Source organism: Zeus faber (genome assembly GCF_960531495.2).
Source record: "Zeus faber genome assembly, chromosome: 22".
Classification (NCBI taxonomy): Eukaryota; Metazoa; Chordata; class Actinopteri; order Zeiformes; family Zeidae; genus Zeus; species Zeus faber.
This window is the reverse complement of record NC_137209.1, coordinates 12,745,365-12,766,640: the sequence shown is the minus strand read 5'-3', so window position 1 is coordinate 12,766,640 and position 21,276 is coordinate 12,745,365. Positions and strand designations below refer to the sequence as shown.

Below are 21,276 nucleotides of genomic sequence, written 5' to 3'. Positions count from 1 at the left end.
GCTATTGTTTAGCTTGTTCCGTTTATTGTGTTGCATCCAAAATCATGCACAACATACTTGTGGAGAAAATAGGAAGCGTTTACTCCCTTACAGTGACCTCATATAACCTGGATTGCTTAAGTTTCACTTCTGTGTCAGTGGAAAGTTACCTGATAGTTTCATTTTCTCTTTAGACTATAAGTAGATGTCATTCACTCTTGGAGAACTGGGGGACTCTGCTTCTCTAACTTAGTGTTTTACATCAGTATGTTAGATTGTGATCAATTTGGGACCAAGCAACAATGCCTCGTTGCGTTATGCATGCAGTATAGTCAGCTGGCATGGGCTCCAGCCCGCCCCCCAGGAACAACTTACAGGGATTCCTCGGTTCGGTCACCGTGTGCTGCTGTGATTAATTTTTGAATTTTTGAAAATGTGTTGACCAGGCACATTAAGCAACATTTCAGTTTCCACATCAACATAAATGTGCGAGAGTTAAGTCATGAGCTAATGATGCACAATGATGCACAACATTTAATTGCATGTTCTCCCCGTGCTCACATGGGGTTTCCTCCACCTAACGTCAGTAAGGACCCCCACCAAAAACATGCACACATCACCATCGTCTGACCAGCGATGGACGCTCGGGTGTGTTGTGTGATAATTAAAGATTCTTCTTCTTCCTCTTCTTCTTCATTCTTGCTTAAGTTTCCCTTCTGTGTGAATGGAAAGTTACCTGATGCTGTTTAAGTTTATCTTCTCTAGTTATTTATAAATTGTAGTTATTTGTTATATAATTTTTTTTACATATTTTTATATGTTCAACTTACTCAGTGTCGTCCCTGCTGTTACTCAAATGTTATGTCAGTCTTATTTGAAACCCTGAGAGGTTCCTGTAAAACGAAACTGCAAGTAGTACAATGTACAAAGGAGTCGGCTGCACAGTGAAGTATCAGTCGTGGGGAGCTTTGAGGGAGGACGCATGAACCTTACTTGACGAGCAAAACTTGTGAAAAGCTTCGGTATGAACCTGGTTTAGATTTCAAACAACGGACCCCCCGATGTTGGACACTGAATGTTGGAAGACGGACAATAATTAGTTGGAATACCGACCTTTCAGGTAATAACCCTGTTTCAATATAATCAGTAATCATTTGTTCAATTGATACTATGATATTGCTTTAGTATTTTTAGGATTTTTGTCGTAGCCTAATCAACTTGTTTACCTCCATGGGATTACATCATAGAATGGCTGAAACATCTGCTGTGACAGACACGTCTGAGGATGAGGTATACATGCTGTACAGTACAGTGTATATATGTTGTACTTACTACAGACAGATATGTACTCTCATGTACGCAAGATATGACGGAATTGATTTGAAAATTATTCTTTTTTAAACCAAAGGAATTTCACGATGCTTGTGATTCATTCGTCGAGGAAGAAGGTGCATATTCTACAATAGATCGACATCCCGGTTCAGATCATCAGCATGGTGAGACAAAAGATCACATTGTGTACCCAAATATTCCCTCGAATCTTCACTGTGTTCTTGGAAGGAGAAACGTGGAGGAAGAAAAAAAAATAGTATTATAATGTTAATTATGAAATTATAATACCCTTTTTCCTTTAACAGGAAGTCTTCCCCCAGGGGAAATGGTGCTTAAGTATGTCGGCACTGACACCGTTTCTCTCGGCTGGACCGCCACCGATGACATAGTGAGATGTAAATATCAACTGACCTACAGTTGCAAAACGCAGACAGAGAGTCTGAACATCAGAGATCCCAGCGTCACAGACGTCAAAGGGCTGCTCCCTGGGACTGAGTACACGTTCTGCATCAGAAGGATTGGTGAAAATGGAGATCAGAGCCAAGCCACCTCCGTGGCCGTCTTCACTGGTAAACGTGTTTATTACCATAATGCTAAATGCCACAGCCGAAATGGATCTTTTAATGTTTCCCGTTTATGCTACGGCCGGCATACCGACCGGGGTTGAATGTTTGCTTTTTATTTCACAGAGAGTGTCCCTCCAGAGACTGTGCGCGTTGATCAGATCAGCGGTGACACAGCGTCTTTGAGTTGGGACACGCCCGCTGGCGACGTGGGAGGATACATCGTGAGCAGTTCCCGTGATTTGGAGGATTTGGAGACGGCCCAAGAGGTGGAGACGGAGTCAAACGCCGTGAAGTTTTCTGGCCTGACGCCAGGAGCTTTGTATTCCTTCCGAGTTTCGACAAAACTGAGAAATGGAAGCTTCAGCAAGCCCGCCCTGGTATCGGCCTGCACAAGTGAGTTTTTCTTTTGTTCAGCTTGTGCTGCTGCAATTACGTAATGACTGTCCCTGCCTCATAATGTCTTCTACTACTCATTGCACAACTATTATTACTACTTTAACAAAAGAACATTTCTGCTTCTGCTGTTACTACTACTGTACTACTACTAATAATAATAATAATAATATTAATAATAATAATAGTATTTCATGATAATACCAACAATTCTGTAAAGAAAGGTCAGCAAAAGTCTTAAAATGTCTTACAATGTCTCACTTACAAGTATTAGTCCTTAAAGGTCATTAAATAGTCGAAGATCTGAATTGATGAGGTCTTAATTTCAACACAAGCATTTTGTGTGATTTATCCATATATTTAATTTTGTCAAATCTTGTTAAGTTCTTCTTCATCAAGGTCAACATTACTGATTTTGTCAAAGCTCCACTGAAAGAGTGACAGTGTGCAAGGCCGGTAGGGACAAAGACGTAGCACAAAGTAAACAAACAATTTAGACAAGACGTAGTGTCAACTCCTGCTACCTTGCATATACTGTCCATGTTGGACAAACATACTCTTTTAGGGAATAAGTGCAACAGCTAGAGCAGTAGTTAGTCACTAGTTCTTAACCATAACTCTGTTTCTACCTAATACTTACCGCTCTCCTGTACTAAATGTACTGTCTGTTACCTACAGACACCGAATAAACATTTAAGCTAAACGCAAAATAATACTCAAATTATTTGCATTTTGATGCTTTCAGAATTGACACAGATTTTCCATCCCACTCTTTTGTTGGATAAGTGCTTCAAATATTCGAATATATTTTGTCCCTCAAAATATCTTTAATTTTCGTTCAACCAAAATAACCCTCAAAATAATAATAATAATAATAATAATAATAATAATAATAATAAACAATAATAATTAACAATAATAATAAACAATAATACAAATTTAATTTACGCCCATGTGTACTATCTCTATCAAACTATCTATCTCTGTCTCTGTGTCCACAGAGACTTACTTGGAGAGTTTTCTGGAAGATCTGGGGTTGGAGCAGCATTACACGGACAAGCTGTCACTGAGTAGTGTCCTACAAATTGGTGAGAGGACCATTAGTGATGTATCCGCCAAGTGCCTTTCAGATCTTCCATGGTGCTTCATGAAGAGCTTAATGATGGTCAATTTGACAGCGAGGAATGTGAAATGTACATCGGTAAGCGAGTCAGGGGGTGATTGTTCCTTTGACAGCATTGACAACATCGCCGATAGTGCAACGTCAGGAAACATGCTTAACCCTTTAGACATTGTGACTGCACTCTTCCTGTGTTCAAATGGCCTCCTACAGCAGGAAATGGCGGTGAAAATGTCCATGTGTCAGTTTTCTTTGCCTCTGCTGCTTCCTGATTGTGAAAAAAAACAGTGCACGCTCATGCTCTGGGCAATGAGAGACATTGTGAAAAAGTACAGACCTCACTCACTGGGGGATCCCAAGAGCTTTATTGAAGAGCGAGTTGTTCTCTCTGAACTTCCACTGGTGTCTTTTGTGCGATTCGGTGAGTGTTCTCTGTCCAAGTCAGAGATTCTGAATAAGCTCTTAAGCAATTCCCAACAGTATCATGACACCTTTGTCCACCACAATATGGAATGTGGGGATATTCCAAGGAAGATAGCTGATGGATTGGTGGAAATAAGTTGGTATCTTCCCTGTGGAAACAAAAACATTGACATTTTTGGTGAACCAGTTGCTGTAGCCAACCTCAGAGGGGACATGGCATGTTGTGAAACGCAATTTTGTTTTCTGTGCCACATATCTGCAGCAGTTTTTGTGTTCTTTGACAATTTGGACAATCAGTGCAGGCTCCTAACCAACCAACCCAACAGCACACAGTTATTCTTGGTGGGTAACGCCCAAAGCAAGACTTTTAACCTCAATGACCTAAAAAGAGTAGCGGCAGAAATAAATTTGACAAAGGACAAAATAGTTTTGAAGACTAAAGGCATGAATGATGCAGGCTTGGCACAACGGCTGCGAAATAATGCCATTAATGTGGTCAAAAACTCAAAGAAAAAAATTAGAATAGAACAAATGGCTGATATTGCCCATGAACTGGGTATATTGGTTGACGAGGATGCCCCAGAATGTCAAATGGCAAAACAAAATGCAGACGCCATCACCGAAAAAATACAAGACACGCTACAGTACAAAGAAGAACAACTACCCCTGCAAGGTAAAATATGGAAAGAATTAACTCGTTTGGAGAAGGAAGAATGTAGGCTGCGAAAAGCTGGAGAAAGAGAGATAGAAATGTACAAAAGTGATCTCCAAGAAAAGAAGATTAAGCTCAGGAAAGACCAAAACCGTTATGATATTTCAGACGCGATGACATGCTTCATACAGGCAATATCAAACCCAGGAGCAGAGCGGTGTTATTTCTTAAAATGGATGAGGATTAACCTCGACAACTTGTCTCGAGAAAAACTTTCTGATCTTAGGCAAGAATATAAAGAGAATTGCCAGAAACCTGAAAACAAGGAGGAAATGAAGGTCCTTGATGCACGTCTTTCCAACAGTTCCTTAGGAATTGAGCACTTCTTTCGTGAAATGGGCCAACTCTATGAGTCTGCAGTTTCCCTTCCTGAAACGGAAATCTCACGCCAACAATTCCAACATCTGCCCAAGCTGTGTGCTCAATTACTCCTGGATGGATTTCCTCTGGAGCTTGTAGATGGAGACGCATCCAACATCCCCTTGAAATGGATTGAGAGCGTCCTTTCTCAGCTGAGTGTCATGTTGAATCCCAACAGCAAGATTCTGGTCGTCACAGTGCTTGGAGTTCAGAGCACAGGAAAGTCCACTCTCCTCAACACCATGTTCGGTGTGCAGTTTGCGGTCAGCAGCGGCAGATGCACTCGAGGTGCCTTCATGGTGCTCATCGGAGTGAATGAAGAGCTCAAAGAAGAACTTAACTGTGACTTCTTGGTCATCATTGACACGGAGGGTCTGAAATCACCAGAGCTGGCTCAACTGGATGATAGCTATGAGCATGACAATGAGCTTGCAACGCTTGTTGTGGGGTTGAGTGATGTCACAATAATAAATATTGCTATGGAGAACTTGACAGAAATGAAAGACATCCTACAAATTGTTGTCCATGCTTTTCTCCGGATGAAGGAAGTGGGCAAAAAACCCAAATGCCAGTTTGTTCATCAGAATGTTTCAGATGTCTCAGCCTATGACAAGAACCTAAGGGACAGAAAGTTGTTGTTGGAACAGTTGAATGAGATGACCCAGGCTGCCGCCAAAATGGAAAAGAAGGATGAAAACAAAAGCTTTACTGATGTGATGGAGTACGACCCAGAAACAGGGAACTGGTACATCCCTGGACTCTGGCATGGGAACCCACCAATGGCGCCAGTCAACGCAGGGTACAGTGAGGCTGTTTATGAACTAAAGAAAAACATAATCCATATTTTGGGAAAATGTAAGTCATCTGCGAACAACATAAATGAATTTCTGGTTTGGACAACAAGCCTGTGGAATGCAGTAAAACATGAGAATTTCATCTTCAGTTTTAGAAACAGCTTGGTGGCTGACGCCTACATGAGACTATGCACAGAATTCAACAAATGGGAATGGGACTTCAAAAAACAGATCTACACGTGGGTAATGAATACTGAAACAAAGATTTGGAATTTCGGAACGGTAGGTGCAAAATCCAAGTTTGCTGACATTGGCGAGTTTGTCGCTCATTTGAAAACTGAGGCATGCTCAGAGCTGTCTAAGTGGGAGACAACACTTCTCGAGAATCTAGCACGTTATTTTGAGCAAACGGACGGCCATGTCTATCTAGTAGAGAGGTACAGAGAGGACTTTGCCAACAGTGTAAAATGTCTACGAAATGAAATGGAAAGGTCTGTTTTTAGTCAAATGACTGCAACAGCTGACATAAAGCAGGGAAAGGCAGAGCTGGATCGAGTCAAGGAAAACCAAACAATCAAATTGGAAAAAGAAGTGCTTCGATTGATTGAGGAATGCCGAAGCAGTAAGTCTCAGAGCACGGACGAAGAGCTGGACAGAGAGTTTGATAAGATGTGGGAAAAAACTTTAAGACAGTTGAATATCAAAGGATTAAAGAAGGAGGATATCTTTGCCAAGGTAGATCGACAACTGAGGATAAACCTAAAGCAAAAAGGAGGTCACGCCAATGAATTGGTGAGCTCTGCAGATCTGCGTGAATGTGGAACTAAAGATTTTATAGTCAAGGCTGAAGGACTTTGGCACAAGTTTAAACACCATGTGTTACACATGCAAAATCATGTTAATGATTTACAAATGATGGCTGACAAGATAATTTCTACTTGCACACAGCTTGCTCTTGAGAAAAAGAGGTTGAACACGAACTACCATGACAATTACACTCTGGAAATCCTGCGCATCATTGACAAGAGCCTTAAGGATTCAAAGACAGGAATCGAGTTTGAGGTGTCTCTTAAACAACAGGTTTGTGGAGGTGTAGCCAGAATCTTTCAGCAAATGCATGAATATTACATTACGATAAATGACCCCTTCATTTGTCTTGATCAGCACAAAGAAAAGTATCGTTTGGATTTCAAAGACTTGTTCCATGAACGGGACCAGTGTCAGAAGAAAGCAGAAGAGTTCACAAAACAGTGCCTAAGGCCTGCAGTGGAAACCTGCATTACTAATTCCTTGGGTACAGCCATTGTTGATGAAATGCTCAGAGGCAGCAATTCAGTGAAATTCAGCACCCGCACGTTTTTCCAGTACTCAATTTTGAAGGATTTACTTTCAGAGAACAACTTTGAAAAGTATGCAAGTTACACTGATTCCTATGAGGATTTTGTGAAACAATGGATTCGTGAGCAAATTGTGAAACACTTCTCAAATGGATCTCGAATGTTTGAGTTGGAGGATAGACATCTTAAAGCAAGTATCAGCAGTATTAAAAAAGCTATTGAGAAGGCTCAAATGAACAACGACAGTGAATTGGTCCAATTTGTTCAAGATATTTGCAAAGAACTTGCCAATGAACTCGTCATTCCGCAAGATGCTCTTGGAGCTTTCATGATCCTTAACAATGCAAAGCAGGAGCAGTTTGCTAACTGGCTTACACAATCTGTGGAGGAAATGGGAAAGGAGTTGCAAAAAACAATTAACAAAAGAGAGATCCAAACTAGACTAGAAGAACTCCGTGTCAAGCCCCAGAATGAGCTTTTTACCAAGTTAATAGGCTGTGGGAAACAGTGTCCATTTTGCAAAGCACCCTGTGAGGCAGGAGGAGAGGCTCACAGCCAGCACTGTGCTTCAATACATAGGCCAGAGGGTCTTGGACGATACAGATACAGCATCTCAGCAAAACTCATTGCTGATATATGCTCCTCTTCGGTGGCCAGTGAAAAGCAATTCGAGTGCTTTGAAACAAAATCCAAGTTCTACCCTTTCAAACAATATAGAGACATTTTTCCTACCTGGGAAATTCCTGCAGATAACAGCATCGAGGCAACAGACTACTGGAAATATGTGATGACACGGTTCAACACGCAGTTTGCCAAACGATATGCTGCAAAGCCTGCTGATATTCCTGCAATGTGGAAATCAATTTCAAAGGAGCAAGCAGAAAAAACCCTCATGGCCTCTTTTGGCATCAAGTAAGGGCCCTTGCGTGGCCTTGGATATATTTGTCACCTGCTTATGCTGTAAGATAAAGCCGTAAAATGTGACCCAAAACCCGCATTGTCGCGCATTTCTAAAATCATTTCAAGGTTTTGCCTTTTGTTGTTGTGTGCTTATTTTATAGCATATACGTATATGACGATGTTGGACAATTGAAGGACGGCAAATAAAGAGACAAAAACAGGGGGCTGGCTATGAATGTCTTTAATGTTTCCCAGATCAGAATCACAGCATACAGTGTGTAACTTCTAAAGTAAACAGAAATATCATCATCTTATTTATTTATATTGTTTGAAATTCTTTAATAATGATTTTTTTATTTCCTTTATTTAACATTTTCTTCACCTCAAGTCTTGGGTTTTTGAAATCCAACATAGAATGTAAAAATAAGACAACAGGTGCACATTTGCAATGAAAACCGAGCTGATAATCTAGCTCAGTGTGTGTGTGTATCTGTGTGACTAAACGCACCGAAAACTAGACACGTGCCCTCTAAAGGTGTGCCTTGGTATCTAACCCCAAATTTGAGATGTGCCCTAAAAGGGCTTGTCTCAATTTGCTCAGTTTTGTGTCAAAATCTGGCGGATGGACTTGATAACTGCGTACCGCTAATAGTATTTATTTCAAAGGATGACCTCACTTGAGGTCACTGTAAATAACATGAATTTCATGTAGACTCCTATGACAATAATGGTTAAAATCTTGCCACAATGATGTGAATATCAAAGCTACGTGTCTTGTGATGACCTACATGTTGCCTGTTCCTGCCCGTCCAGTAATGTTTGCTTAACAAATCACGCAATGTAAAAAATATCAAAATAAAATTGAGAATGTGTCAGACCCACAGCTGTCAATCTGGCTTTGGAACATTTGGTTGGGTTTTCAGTGCCAACTTGAATTGATGTTTATTCCCTGACCTGGCAACCCTGATTGTGGCTGTGCTGACAAGGGTCCTGATTAGCACTGAGGCTGGTGAAACTGCATTTAGTCACTAGAAAACACACAAAAGCGATTTGCTGTCATTTGATCCCGTGCAAAAACAAAGAGAAAGATAATGACGTGCATTCGCTGTGCATTGCCAAATTTCGCTCACTGATCCAGTCACTGTATGTATTCTGTTATATACTTTTAAAATGTGCCCCTAGTTTGCGGTGTACATTTAATTTCCCTATTTTCTGGTTGCTCTCGTGAATGTGTTCTCCCTCACTGCTCCTTGTCTGATCTACAGCCGTAGAAATGTGACATTTAATTCTGAAAATTGAAACCTACCCTTTTTGCAATGCACTTCGACCAAATTCATGAATAAAGATGCATGCCTTCGAGAGGTTACTGTGTTCTCACCTTTCTTCCGTTGATACCTTCTTATGGCCTCCCACTGCTGAGTATCAGGACTTCATGCCATCATCGCTTAAACCTTCCATTTAGGATGAGGATTCCATTAGAATATCATGGAAAAGGTGTTTTTATTCTCTAATACCGCAACGCCGCGCAGAAGAGAAACGTTTGTTCGACGTATGTCCTGTTTGGAAACAAGGCCTCTCGTATCAAAGCAAAGGCTCTTGAGATTTTCTTATGGGTTACAACAATCAGGGCCACAACCGCGGTGGCCATAAGTATTCCTATATTTGATTCATCAAGGAGACAAACACATCACGTTGTCTGTTATGTCCCCGACAACATAAGGGTGGGGGCTTGCCATTCCGAACACTATTGATAAAGTTTAATCATTAAGTGTCGGGAAAATGACTTGGCGCCGAGCCCGAGGCCCTTTGCCTGCCGGGTGGCGAACGATCGTTTGCGATCGTTCGTCAACAATCCAGATCGTTTCCCGGCGCATGTGGGGCCGATGAGCTGCCTTTCGGGATCTGTTCGGCTGTTTTCGCACTCGCATGAGCATCAACCGCTTTTTCTTTGAAACAGAGTAAATATAACAGGTAATCAAGCCTCATTATATATCTCTTCATAATTGTAAATTGTGCTGTATTGTATCACAGCTACATATCATGAACCCCACATTCAGTATACTGCATTGTTTTGCACCTCCATACTTTAAGCCATAACTTGACAATAAAGCTTCGGGGGGGGAAAAAGCTCACGACAAGTGAATTGCATTACTTTCCCCGAACTGCCGAAGAACAAAATTCAGCCCGTGAGGAAACTTCAACCAAGCAGATGGTACACACGGGCCTACACGTGGGCGCTCTTTCTACATCCACGGAGAAGCAGCGCAGCTTGAAGTAGCGTGACGGAGGTGTTATTAATTCATCGCGGTGTGGGAGCTGCAGTGGAGGAGACATTTCTGCTACAGTGACTGCTTTTACTGGTGAGGAATCCCGATGCTCCAGCAGGAGCGCCCAGCGGCGGGCAACTCCGGGCCCGAGGTAAGACACAAAGAAATTGAGAGGAGTAGGTTTGGCGTGCACAAAATATTTCCTAAACTTGTTGAGCCTGAATTTTCGAGCCGGTGGCTATTTGCAAACTGCACCTGTTGTCTTCTGTTGTCACAAAGTATTTCATTCATTCGCTCCGAAAACCAAACCAATAAAGAAAACAAACAACAAACTTAATATTTACAAATATTTTGTCTGTTTGTTTCTTACACTTAAAAATGTACAGTTTAGAGTTCCTCCTAAATCCCGTGTGTCTCGCGTTCCTTCCTGCAGTCACGTTTTTGTTGTCGCCCTCGCCGGGGCAGACTGGAGTGAAACCTGTCGCTGTGGCGCCCTCTGGTGTAAGCTTATAAAATCGACAAGGATAAGAACGGACCACAGTGAACACCCGCCCGCCGCGGGGCTGCTGTTCTCGCCGGCCCAGGTGCCGTTGCCGTTGTGTTGTCATGTACCTTCCCAGACCCCGCAACACCCCCCCCCCCCCACCCCCCTAGGCACCGCCGCCACTCGCAGCGGTGAGTAAAAACAGTTTATAAGGTTCCAGGCTTTTAACAGCAGGGAAGGTAGGCGGCCGGCGGACGGACGCCCAGCCCTCTCGACGTCGTCCCGTTCGCTTGCGTCCGCTCGGCCCTCAATCCCTGCCTTGTGAATCTACGTTTAAGGCTGTGAGCACCCAGACTCCACCACCACTCGCCCCACAGCGTACGGCCTCTCTCGCCCCCGCCGAGAGAGAGAGAGAGAGAGAGAGAGAGAGGGAAAGAGAGAGTCAGTTGTCGTGGTCAGCCCTTCCGCCCCCCAGAACGCCGTCAGACAGGCAGTAATAAGATAGAAAAACAAACGATCCGACGAGGCCTAAGCTAAAACACAAGCATTGACAGCACCGTTTCAAAAGAAAACAAACGACAACCAAAATAATAAAAACAACGCCCCGAATTTTTAGGCTACCACTCGCCCCACGGTGGGACAGTTTGATCGACAAGGGGGGGGTTCAGTCAGCTGGGGGGGGGGGGGGGGGGGGACTGTCGTATAAGCCACATGGTACGGCCGCCCATGCCGTCCCGATTCAGCCAACCTCAACGGAAAACTCCCCTCTTTATCGATGCGGCGTAACCCCACCCCGGTGTGCTTAAGAGTTCAGACATACAGCCCACGAGCTGGCCAGGGATCTGTTCCAGCGAGGGCCCCTTTCGTGGGTTAGGGGGGGTAAAAGAAAACGCAGCGGAGGTGAGCTGAGGTCAGAGATTGTGTAGGAACAGCGAGGACACAGTGATGTCGCCTGTGTGTGTGTGTGTGTGTGTGTGTGTGTGTGTGTGTTTTCTGATTCGCAGTCACAGGAGAAGGTTATTTTATGCCCGCGACGCTCGTTTGCTTGCGAAGTGAGGGAGAACGAACGACAGATGGGTTGACGATATTTCATTTTTTTTGGGGGGGGGGGGGGGGGGTCGTGAATGCTGTCTGTCTGCCTCTCTCCGCTCGCTAATTGGGGCTCGTATGCACACGTGCGTGTGCCAGCGTTGCAAACGCGCGCGCGCACACACACACACACACGCGAGTGCACACATCAAACAATATGCATGTGGTGGAAACAGGGGAGCAGAGTGACAGAGGGAGTGAGGGGGGAGGGGAGGGGGGGGGGGGGGGGGGATGCTGTCGTTGCTTTGTTTCCTGCCCTGTGACACAAATACCAAAATAATCCCGCACAGGCAAGCTACTACTACTACTACTCCTCCCGGACGCTACGCCGACTCTCCGAGCCCAAGTCACCCCGGCGCAGACCACAGAGGGAGGAGGGGAGCTCTCGGGGGCGTTTTGGGATGGGGTGGCTGGGGTGACGTGATGGGGTTTCTGGTTTCCCCGAAGGGTCAATGTAAAAATTCGGAGTCGGAAATCAAATCGCAGCTCACAGTCGCAGTTGTGCGAGACCCTTTAAAGTACCAAGGCGATGACTCCTTCATTCTTTTCTTTTTGAATGGGGGAGAATGGGGCCCGGAACCGGCATCTGGTGTTCTTGTCGCGGAGAGACAAAACAGAGAAAGAAAAGGTTCAACCCGGAGGCAGACATGATTTGAGTAGATTTTGGGAAACGTGCAGACCGACAGAGTACAATGTCCTCTTTCCCTCCCGTCCATCTTCTTTAAAAAATAATTCATGCATAGATCCCCACTGAGACAAACCATTTATATACTTTCTGCTCTGTACAGATTTATATAGAACTATATATAATATCTTTTCTCTATATCTATATTTTCAGCAAAAAATCTTTCCACAACAAAGTAACGGTTGAACAAATGCTTAGAAAATGACAAAGAATAACAGAAACACAAGAGAGGCCATTTTGGCACGTTGCTGTTTGGGATAACAACACAGCATCTGTTAGTTGACGGTAAATAGGAATACTCTAGAATTTTCTCGAGCTGTCACCCCCAAGATGGGGACTCAAACACAGACGTACATACTCGGCACCAAGAATGCTGGTAGAATGAAAGTACTGGAGAATCCACCATTTCATTGTTATATGCTCAGTGTATGTATTCTGTATCCCCCCCCCCCCCCCCCCCGCACAAGTAAGAGACTTAAACAACACATTAGTTAATGAATATCCTAGAGAGGAAGGAAGGGGAGCAGGGTAGAGCGACGAGTAGAATGAGAACGGAACGTAGCTAAAAGGCAGCTGTTGAAATAGAAGGGGCTAGAAGCACACAAAACACCAAGAAGTGGAAGCGGAGGACGTTAAAAAGTAAAAAAGGGCGGGGGAGGTGATGAGCGGGTCAAAAGACATTCGTTCCCAGGGACAGAGTTCGAAGAGTGGGAGGCAACGGGCGGCCGGAACTCTCCACCAAGTCCACCACTACCTTTTGAAAAACGAGGGTCTTTGAAAAAATCTATAACATCCCAACAAACGGTCGGCTGCTGCTGCTGCTCAGTTCAGTTGCGTCTCTGCGCGCCTCGCGTGGAGGGAGCTGCTAAGCAGATGATGGAGGACGTAGAGTTGTTTTGTTTTTGAATTTTGAGAGACAAGTGCGTACGATAGCCCAGCAAAGGCCGAGATCCAGCGGGTCTCCTCGTCTGCGTCGATATGCAGAGCCGGTCCTGAACCCTTGGCGGCGCCAGCGCAAGGCGAGTCCCTACTATACCCTAGTGGTGGAGTGGGGGTGGGGCAGGGTGTTGTTGTGGCCAGTGGAGGGGTAGGTGTTGAAGGCGTGCAGTGGCTGCATGCCGGTGATGGTGCTGGGGATCATGGTGATGGTGTTGGGTGTCATCAGTGGCACATCGTCCGGTGCACGGCGCAGGGCAAGGGTGTAGTCGGGCGGGCAGGCGGGCCGCAGGATGTCGTGGGGCCGAAGAGGCTCCATGTCGTGGTGGGCGTCGTGCTCCGAGTGCTTCATCTGGAGCGACATGATCTCCTCTTCCTGGCTGTGGGCCAAGTCGTTGGCAGGGCCCCCGCGCTGGGGCGACAGCCGGTGACGCCGCATCTCGTGGCGCTTGTCGCGCTTGTAGTAGAGTGCCGCGAAGGCCAAGATGTTGAGGAAGAGGAGCGAGGCGCCCACAGCCACCGTCACGCTCAACTCGGTGGAGTAGTCCCGAGTGTCTCCGGGGAACAGCTTCTGGCGGGGACGCTCCGAGCCATAGGGCTCCGGTTCGGATGGGAACGTGGGATATGGGTGGCGGGTGGTGTGGGGGCTGGGTGTCCGGGACCTGGGCCGGTGGTTGCCGGGGCCCGGACCGGGGCCCGGTGGCAGGCGAGTGGTAGTACTACTGATCAGCTCCTCGTGGAGGTGGGGCACCAGCTCCAGCCAGAAGGCTACCTTGTTGGCCCGGTAGTTGTCTCTGACGCGTGGCTTCAGGCCAATGTGGAGGTACTGCTTATCCTTAGAGTTGAACTTGGTCCAGATCACCTCTTCAAAGCGGTTGGGCTTGGTGTGGATGAACTTGGTGTCCTGAGGAACTGGGAGGTTGGGGTCCCTAGTGAAAGGACAGAATGGACATCTCAGCGACAGGATTTTTCAATGTAGTCAGATACAGAGCTCTTTTTAGCTGCTATTTTCACAAAATGATTTCAACAATTCAGTCGCCTTCAAATTATCCATTAGAACATTTTTATACATTTGATCTCTGGGATCACCCTGATCTCACACGAAAGTATGAACTCAAAATGATAGTAGAGAAGTGCTGCTATAACTGTGTTCAAGCTCTTCACGAGGCTGAAACCTGCACTATCCCAAGGGGCAAATTGAACAAAATTGACATTATTTATTGCATCTTATTACATCCTTTCTTATTTTGGCCGATTCTGTCATACTGACAAATTTACCCGGTCTTAGCAAAGTTGGTCCAGTAGGTCATCACCACGGCACTCAGCATCACATCATTCTTGGAGAAATTGCATGGAAATAGGTCAGTGGCACCAATCATGGGTACCCCAAACACGTAGGGGATCTCGTCTCCATGCGCTGCATCCGCCCACTCGGGTCGTGTCTCAGTCTGGCAGTGATGGTAGAAGGTGTAGAAGTAGACGGGGGATTGGAACTCGGCATGGAGCTTGGCCGTGGCCACCGCCGGTGCCACCCACTGGTGGTCGGTGAACAGCGCCAGAAGGGTCTTACGCCGCATGTCGCCGTTGTCCCGGTCCGCCCAGTCTGTGTACATGAACTTGATGGTCTCCCTCAGGATGTCTTTACCTTGAGAGAGAGGGAGTCAGAGAGGGACAATGAGGCGGTGGAAGGGGAGGCGGGTGTGGTAGCGTCGATGGGTGGAGTATTCAGGGATGAGAGAGGAAAGACCGATCCAGAGAGAATGTGAGAGAAGTAGTAGTAGAGACGGAGAAAACCCCCCCCCCCCAAAAAAAAACGGCTATGATTTTGCTGCTCTCAATGCAAGATGAGCGACGGCCACTTGAGAATGACAGATTATGAGAGAAAAAGTGTGTGACTGCATGATGAAAAGGCATCCGTATAATTCAAGGTGCTGCCTACTGTGTTGGAAGAGGGGAGGGCATTAGAGGAACATCAGAAACAGAACCGTGGTTGAAAGCCGCTTGCCTGGGGGCTCAATGGGTGCTTAACCTCATAAGGTTCCAAAGCACAAGCCCGCGGTTGGGACACATCATCCAGATATTGGGAAATATAAAATCCCCTTGTAAGCTTGACTCTTGACGCCCTCCACTGCGCTCACTTCCATTTCCCTCTTTCACTTGCTTTTCAACACCTTCCCTAATCCCTTCCCCACAACATGATGGTTGATTTAGCCTTGGAGCTAACTTACACCCTGGGACAGAACTGCAGACCAAAATATCAGCCACAACATTAAAACCACTGACAAGTGAAGAGAATAACATGGATCATTTTGTTCCCATGGCACCTGTCGAGGGGTGGGATATATCAGGCAACAAGTCAACAGTCAGTCCTTGAAGTTGATGTGTTGGAAGCAATAAAAATAGACAAGCGTAAGGATCAGAGCGACTTTGACAAGGACCAAATTGTGATGGCTACTGGGTCAGAGCATCTCCAAAACGACAGGTCTTGTGGGGTGTTCCCAGTATGCAGTGGTTAGTACCTACCAAAAGTGGTCCAAGGAAGGACAACCGGTGAACTGGCGACAGGGTCATGGGTGCCCATGGCTCATTGATGCACGTAGGGAGGGAATTCTAGCCCGTCTGGTCCGATCCCACAGAAGAGCTATTTTAGCACAAATTGCTGAAAAAGTTAATGCTGCTATGATAGAAAGGTGTCAGAACACACAGTGCATCACAGCTTGCTGCGTATGGGGCTGTGTAGCTGCAGACCAGTCAGAGTGCCCATGCTGACCCCTGTCCACCACCGAAAGCTCCTACAATGGGCATGTGAGCGTCAGAACTGGACCATGGAGCAATGGAAGAAGGTGGCCTGGTCTGATGAATCATGTTTTCTTTTACATCATGTGGATGGCTGGATGCGTGTGTCGTTCACCTGGGGAAGAGATGGCACCAGGATGCACAATGGGAAGAAGGAAAGCTGCGGAGGCAGCGTGATGCTCTGGGCAATGTTCTGCCGGGAAACCTTGTTTCCTGGCATTCATGTGGATGTTACTTTGACACGTACCACCTTCCTAAAAATTATTTGGCAGGTCAGAGCTGTTTTGGTGGAACGGGGGGGACTACACTATATTAGGCAGTTGTGGCAGATTGGTGTGTGTGTGTATATACTGTACATACAGTATGTGTGTATATGTATATATATATATATATATATATATAAACATAATATTTATTAAGCTGTTGTCGCGTCTCACCCTCAGGATATCCGTAGAGGTTGTCCACAAAGTTGGAGATTGTGTAGTCGAACGCCGCGGCAGAGATGCCATCATTGTCCTCACTGTCATCAACAAACTTCAGGGCCTCTCCCTGGTTCACGCCGATGAGCATGTCGTAGTTTAGAAACTCCCCCTAATGGCGGAAAGATGGAAGTGCAGCAGCACAGGTACAAGTCAGTGACAAAATCTGTGTCTTCAAAAGTCAGGTTTGACTATCCACGGGGTCGTATGGGTTTTACCGAACTAGTTCAAATTTCCTTTTTTTTGTTTTTTAAGTCTAGCAAACACACAATGCTGATGTTTGTGAGCACCCCCTGTTATCCTACATTCACACATGCAGCGTTAAACAGCGAGTGACAGAAAAAGTTGGTGCAAGTAGATAGATTGCCTCTATGCAAATCACTCCCAACGTCCCTAAAGGTAAAGTAACGAGCATGAATCAGCCCTTGTGTGTGTGGTTTTTTTTTTATCACTTTGTTTGTGACCAATTAGTGGTCATCATGGGGCCTCATGTTAAACGTTAGACAGCTAAACCATTTAGACCTCTATGCACTGGCAGCAGATCCAATATGGTCTTTGGCTGTCTAGCTGTCTGAGAGCCTACAAAAAGGAGGGAGACTTGTGTGTTACCCCTGAAAATAAATTATTATTTTTTTTTTATCCCTGAACGATCAATGACGGGATGAATATGTCTAATGGGGGGAACGAACATCTGAATATTGCAAAGATTACGAGAAACCCTGGCATGCCTCTTTCGCCCATAACCACAGCAGCTGTGGCTACGCAAGAATATACAGCCCCTCGTCGAATTCGATGACTATTCAGGAAAGATGACGGCGTCCGTCAGTTTGGGAGTCGGCGGGAAGAATAGAGATGATATATGGAGCCGCTTCACTTTTGAGTCAAACTGAGAGAATCCCACCGGTAGAAGAAGAGTGTCTTGGAGGCGGAGGAGCTGATGCCTTTCTAGTTTAGAGATGGACAGTTAGCACCACCTAGGGGCCGTGACTTAATGCATGCAGGGCAAAATACTACCACTTGACTTAAATCATGTATTTGTGTCTTTGGGGTAGTTTTAGAGCAACTGGTTAGGTGTCAAGTATTTTAATGTCAGTCAATCTTCTCATAGCACCTATATGTTGGAAAACGCTGCTCGGGCGAGTAGGCGTGGCCTCGGGGGACATTTTCAAATCGACTGACTAAAATGTGACTCAAGCGAGACCGAATTAAAAAGGAGTTACGTTGCAAAAAACAACGGTAAAACAAATGACCAAAAACATGACTACATCGTATTAGAATCTCAACGTCGCGCGTTTTCCGATTGACGCCAAGGCAAAACGGGACCTGCTGCATGAGGATCTCCGGGTCGTCTGGCACCACGTCTCCGTCCACCACGGGGCCAAAGGCGATGTGGTAGCGCGCCGGCTGTATGTCCTGGTCCACCAGCTCGCGGAAGTTCTTGCGGCGCAGGCAGTCCACCAGGTCGGCCGTCTCGGCGTAGGTGCAGCCCACCTTGCGGGCCAGGATCTTGGTGTACTTCAGGGGCTGGTAGTTGACCGACCAGCTGGAGATGGCCGTCCCACTCTGGGCGATGGCCCGCTGGAACAGGCCTGGGGAGGGACAAAGAGAGAGGGAGAGAGAGAGAGCGTGCGAGAGAGAGAGAGAGAGAGAGAGAGAGTCAGAGGAGGGGAGCGGCGGTTGGTCGCCGCGTTTCGGAGGTGTTTGGAACTCCGCCGCATCCCGGAGGAGAAAGAGCCGACACTGGTCGAAATGCCAAAACAAAGACAAAAAATGTAGACACCAGGCGTCGGATGCGAGCTCGTCGGCGCGCGTCTCCACCTCACCTCAACCCCGTCCCCCCAGCCTCCACTCCCTCTCTCTGCCCCCCGTCCCGGCCAGGCCCCTCTGAAGCCCCCCCCCCACCCCCCATTCCCTCAGCCATTCCTTTTCGTCTATTTCTTCCTTTTCTCCTCCTCCGCCTTCTCCTTCTTCTCCCTCTTCCTCTTCTTCTCCTCCTCATCGGCGGGAGACAGGTCGGTAAATAATTAAGCGGTGCTGCAGTCCCCCTCCCCTCTCTTCACCCACCCCTCGCCCCAAACCTTTTTCCCGGGGAAATTAATTATAGCGGGAAGCGGTGGAGAAACCGACCTCAATCAGAGAGAGAGAGAGAGAGAGAGAGAGAAATACAGACAGAGAGAATACAGAGAGATGTGTAATGGGGAAACTGACAGGAGAGAATGAGTGATGCAAATTGAGGAACACGGCAGCAGAGGCTCGTGGAGGGATCAAGAGACGGGGAGCAGCGCTCGGGGGGGGGAGGAGGTGGGGTTCGTCTCATCCGCGGTAAAACCCCCCCCCCCCAAAAAAAAAAAACCCCAAAAAAACCGAATCGTTTGTTGATTTCTCAAACCCTCCTCGTTCTCCACAAAAGTTCCACTCCGCCGGCCCTTAGGCGCCAGTTACAGTGCTCGGCTTGCTGTGGTTCCCGGGGTTAGTCGGGATGAGCATGTAGAGTGGGGGTCTGGGGTCATGTGTCGGGGTTGGGTGGGGTGGTGATGATGGAGTACTTACCTGGTGCGACCAAAGGGCACCTGGGGACCGGAACGGCATCCACGGGGGGACTTGGCGGCAGATGGTGGGCGCGATGGTGGTGGATGAGGATGAAGATGATGATGGCGAAGGCGTGGCGGTCGACATAGAGGGGGGCCGGGGCGGAGAAGAGGGAGGGAAGGGGGGGGGGGAGAGCCACGCAGGTGGGAAGGCGGCCGGCGGTCAGTGAGAAGGGGGACGGGGGGTGGAGGGATGGTGTTAAGGAGTTAGCATCGCGAGGCGTTCCCCAACCTGTGCGGAAAGCGTCACCCGCCCCGGAAAGAGCGCGGAAAATCCCGGTGCGCCGGAGACGAGGGGCGCGTTTACCCGGCGCGGTTCTGACGATGCTACCGCGGAAGCAAAGGAACGGATGGGATTTTGAACCATTTCGACTGCGTGTATGCACCTCTGCCTGGTCTTTTGAGGGATTGTGGGACAGCAACCAATGTTACGGGTGCGCGCGCGCGCACACACACACACACACACACACACACACACACACACACACACACACACACACACACACACACCTCTAAGCGCCCTGTGCGGTTCAACGCCGTGATTTTGAGATAAAGTAAGTCAGGATTCATTCGAGTCCCCCGTCAAGCGCAGAATGCCATAGCAGAGGATTTTGGTGGGGCCAAAAAATAAAAATTAAAAAAAGCGACTCCGCCTTCTTTTTGACACCCTCCCAGAAGTGGAGACGACGCAACCAAACAGCCGGCCTGTCTTACCCCGCAACGCGTGCAGAGGCTAGGGCCTCCCTCCGACGGCGGACTGCGGTAACACCAGCGTGACGCGGTGCAACCGGGACAAGTTTACAAGAGATGAACCAAAGCACCGACATTTCAGGCTGTGTTCCAGCCCCGCAAACAATTGGCTTTCATATCGCGCTATTCCATTTTCCGCGATTCCTTTTCTTCCACCGAAACAGAGCTACCGTTTCGTTACGTCCTCGCAATAATGCGTTAAATTACCATTGTCGCTGAAAGATTATTATTTTTTTTTTTGGCAATGTCGAACAGCTTTTTATTTTATTTTTATTTTTTTTGGACGGCTTGGACGGACGGACGGACAGAGAGAGAGAGAGAGAGAGAGAGAGAGAGAGAGAGAGAGAGAGAGAGAGAGACGTTTACCCTCTGAGTGGTGGGAGAGGATGAGGAGGTTGACGCAGGAGGCTCCCGCCCCGGAGCCGAAGATGGTGATCCGCTCGGGGTCGCCTCCGAAGTGGCCAATGTTCTCGTTGAGCCAGCGCAGCGCCTGGATCTGGTCCAGCAGGCCGTAGTTGCCCTTGGCAGACTGGTCGCCGGTGCTCAGGAAGCCTGCGTGGAAACGGGGCGGGGCAGGTAGGGAGGGAGGGGAGATGGGAACGGACAAACATTAAAATGTTTCCTCAGGACACAACGCTAAGTTTCCATACCGGCTCCTTACGCCAGATAGACGTGCTTCCCATCTCCACCCTTCCCTCATGGTGCTATCCCGTAGGGACATTTTTCCTCTTCTCTTTAAAGCCGTCACAGCGCGATAATCGGCTCTCCCGCGACCTCATTCCGAAACACGGCCGCGAGGGCAGCGCGTGAGACGCTGAAAGAACAGAATTGGGATCGAGATCGAAGGGTCCGTGAAAAATATTTGCGTTAAAGTTCCAACCCTGGGAAAAATCATGTCAAAACATGCCTTAGAGGACCAAGAGCTGCGGTACCGGGAGCCTCGAAAGTTTAAGAAGAGGGGGAGAAAAAAAGTATTTCCCGCGGGAAATTTTTAATTATTTTTTTTCCGTTATTTTCCCCCCAGATCCATACTTTTAGGAACTTCCACATCGGCCTGAACCGCCCGGGCCATCGCGGCCGGTGCCAATGGAAGGTCGAGACGTGTGGTACCGTCCGGGACTGTTTCACACGTTCTCATGTTCACACGAACAAAATGGAATCGCGGTTAACCCCCGGCTCGAATTCCCGTTTTTGATTAATGGCGGCGTTCCATGAGAGGCTCGGGACGGGAGCGCCGCGTCCCAATTCTGTCTCGCGCTAAAACACCCCTCCCCCAGCCACCCCCG

At 47.1% G+C, this 21,276-nt stretch overlaps 2 protein-coding genes across 8 annotated transcripts in view; one reads left to right on the top strand and one right to left on the bottom strand.

Moving 5' to 3' along the window:
- The first annotated feature begins 947 nt into the window (after nucleotides 1-947).
- On the top strand, nucleotides 948-10,084 carry LOC307247144 (interferon-induced very large GTPase 1). The gene is made up of 6 exons (XM_080023210.1): nucleotides 948-1,099; nucleotides 1,227-1,269; nucleotides 1,388-1,475; nucleotides 1,617-1,880; nucleotides 2,001-2,270; nucleotides 3,272-10,084. The coding sequence occupies exons 2-6, from the start codon at nucleotides 1,228-1,230 to the stop codon at nucleotides 7,930-7,932; spliced, it is 5,325 nt and encodes a 1,774-aa protein (XP_079879336.1). The 5' UTR covers nucleotides 948-1,099; nucleotide 1,227; the 3' UTR covers nucleotides 7,933-10,084.
- A 3,387-nt stretch (nucleotides 10,085-13,471) lies between these two features.
- nlgn2a (neuroligin 2a) overlaps nucleotides 13,472-21,276 on the bottom strand; it is a gene marked incomplete at its 3' end in the record, with an annotated part of 94,318 nt that continues 86,513 nt past the window's right edge. For 5 of the 7 annotated variants that reach the window (XM_080023408.1, XM_080023410.1, XM_080023412.1 and 2 more), the window contains 5 exons: nucleotides 20,357-20,542; nucleotides 17,976-18,241; nucleotides 16,611-16,764; nucleotides 14,656-15,022; nucleotides 13,472-14,306 (listed from right to left, as the gene is read on the bottom strand). In XM_080023408.1, coding sequence (XP_079879534.1) covers nucleotides 13,472-14,306; nucleotides 14,656-15,022; nucleotides 16,611-16,764; nucleotides 17,976-18,241; nucleotides 20,357-20,542 — 1,808 coding nt within the window. Of the gene's footprint in view, nucleotides 14,307-14,655; nucleotides 15,023-16,610; nucleotides 16,765-17,975; nucleotides 18,242-20,350; nucleotides 20,543-21,276 lie in introns of all 7 variants that reach the window. The other 2 variants (XM_080023411.1, XM_080023414.1) reach the window with 1 other exon arrangement.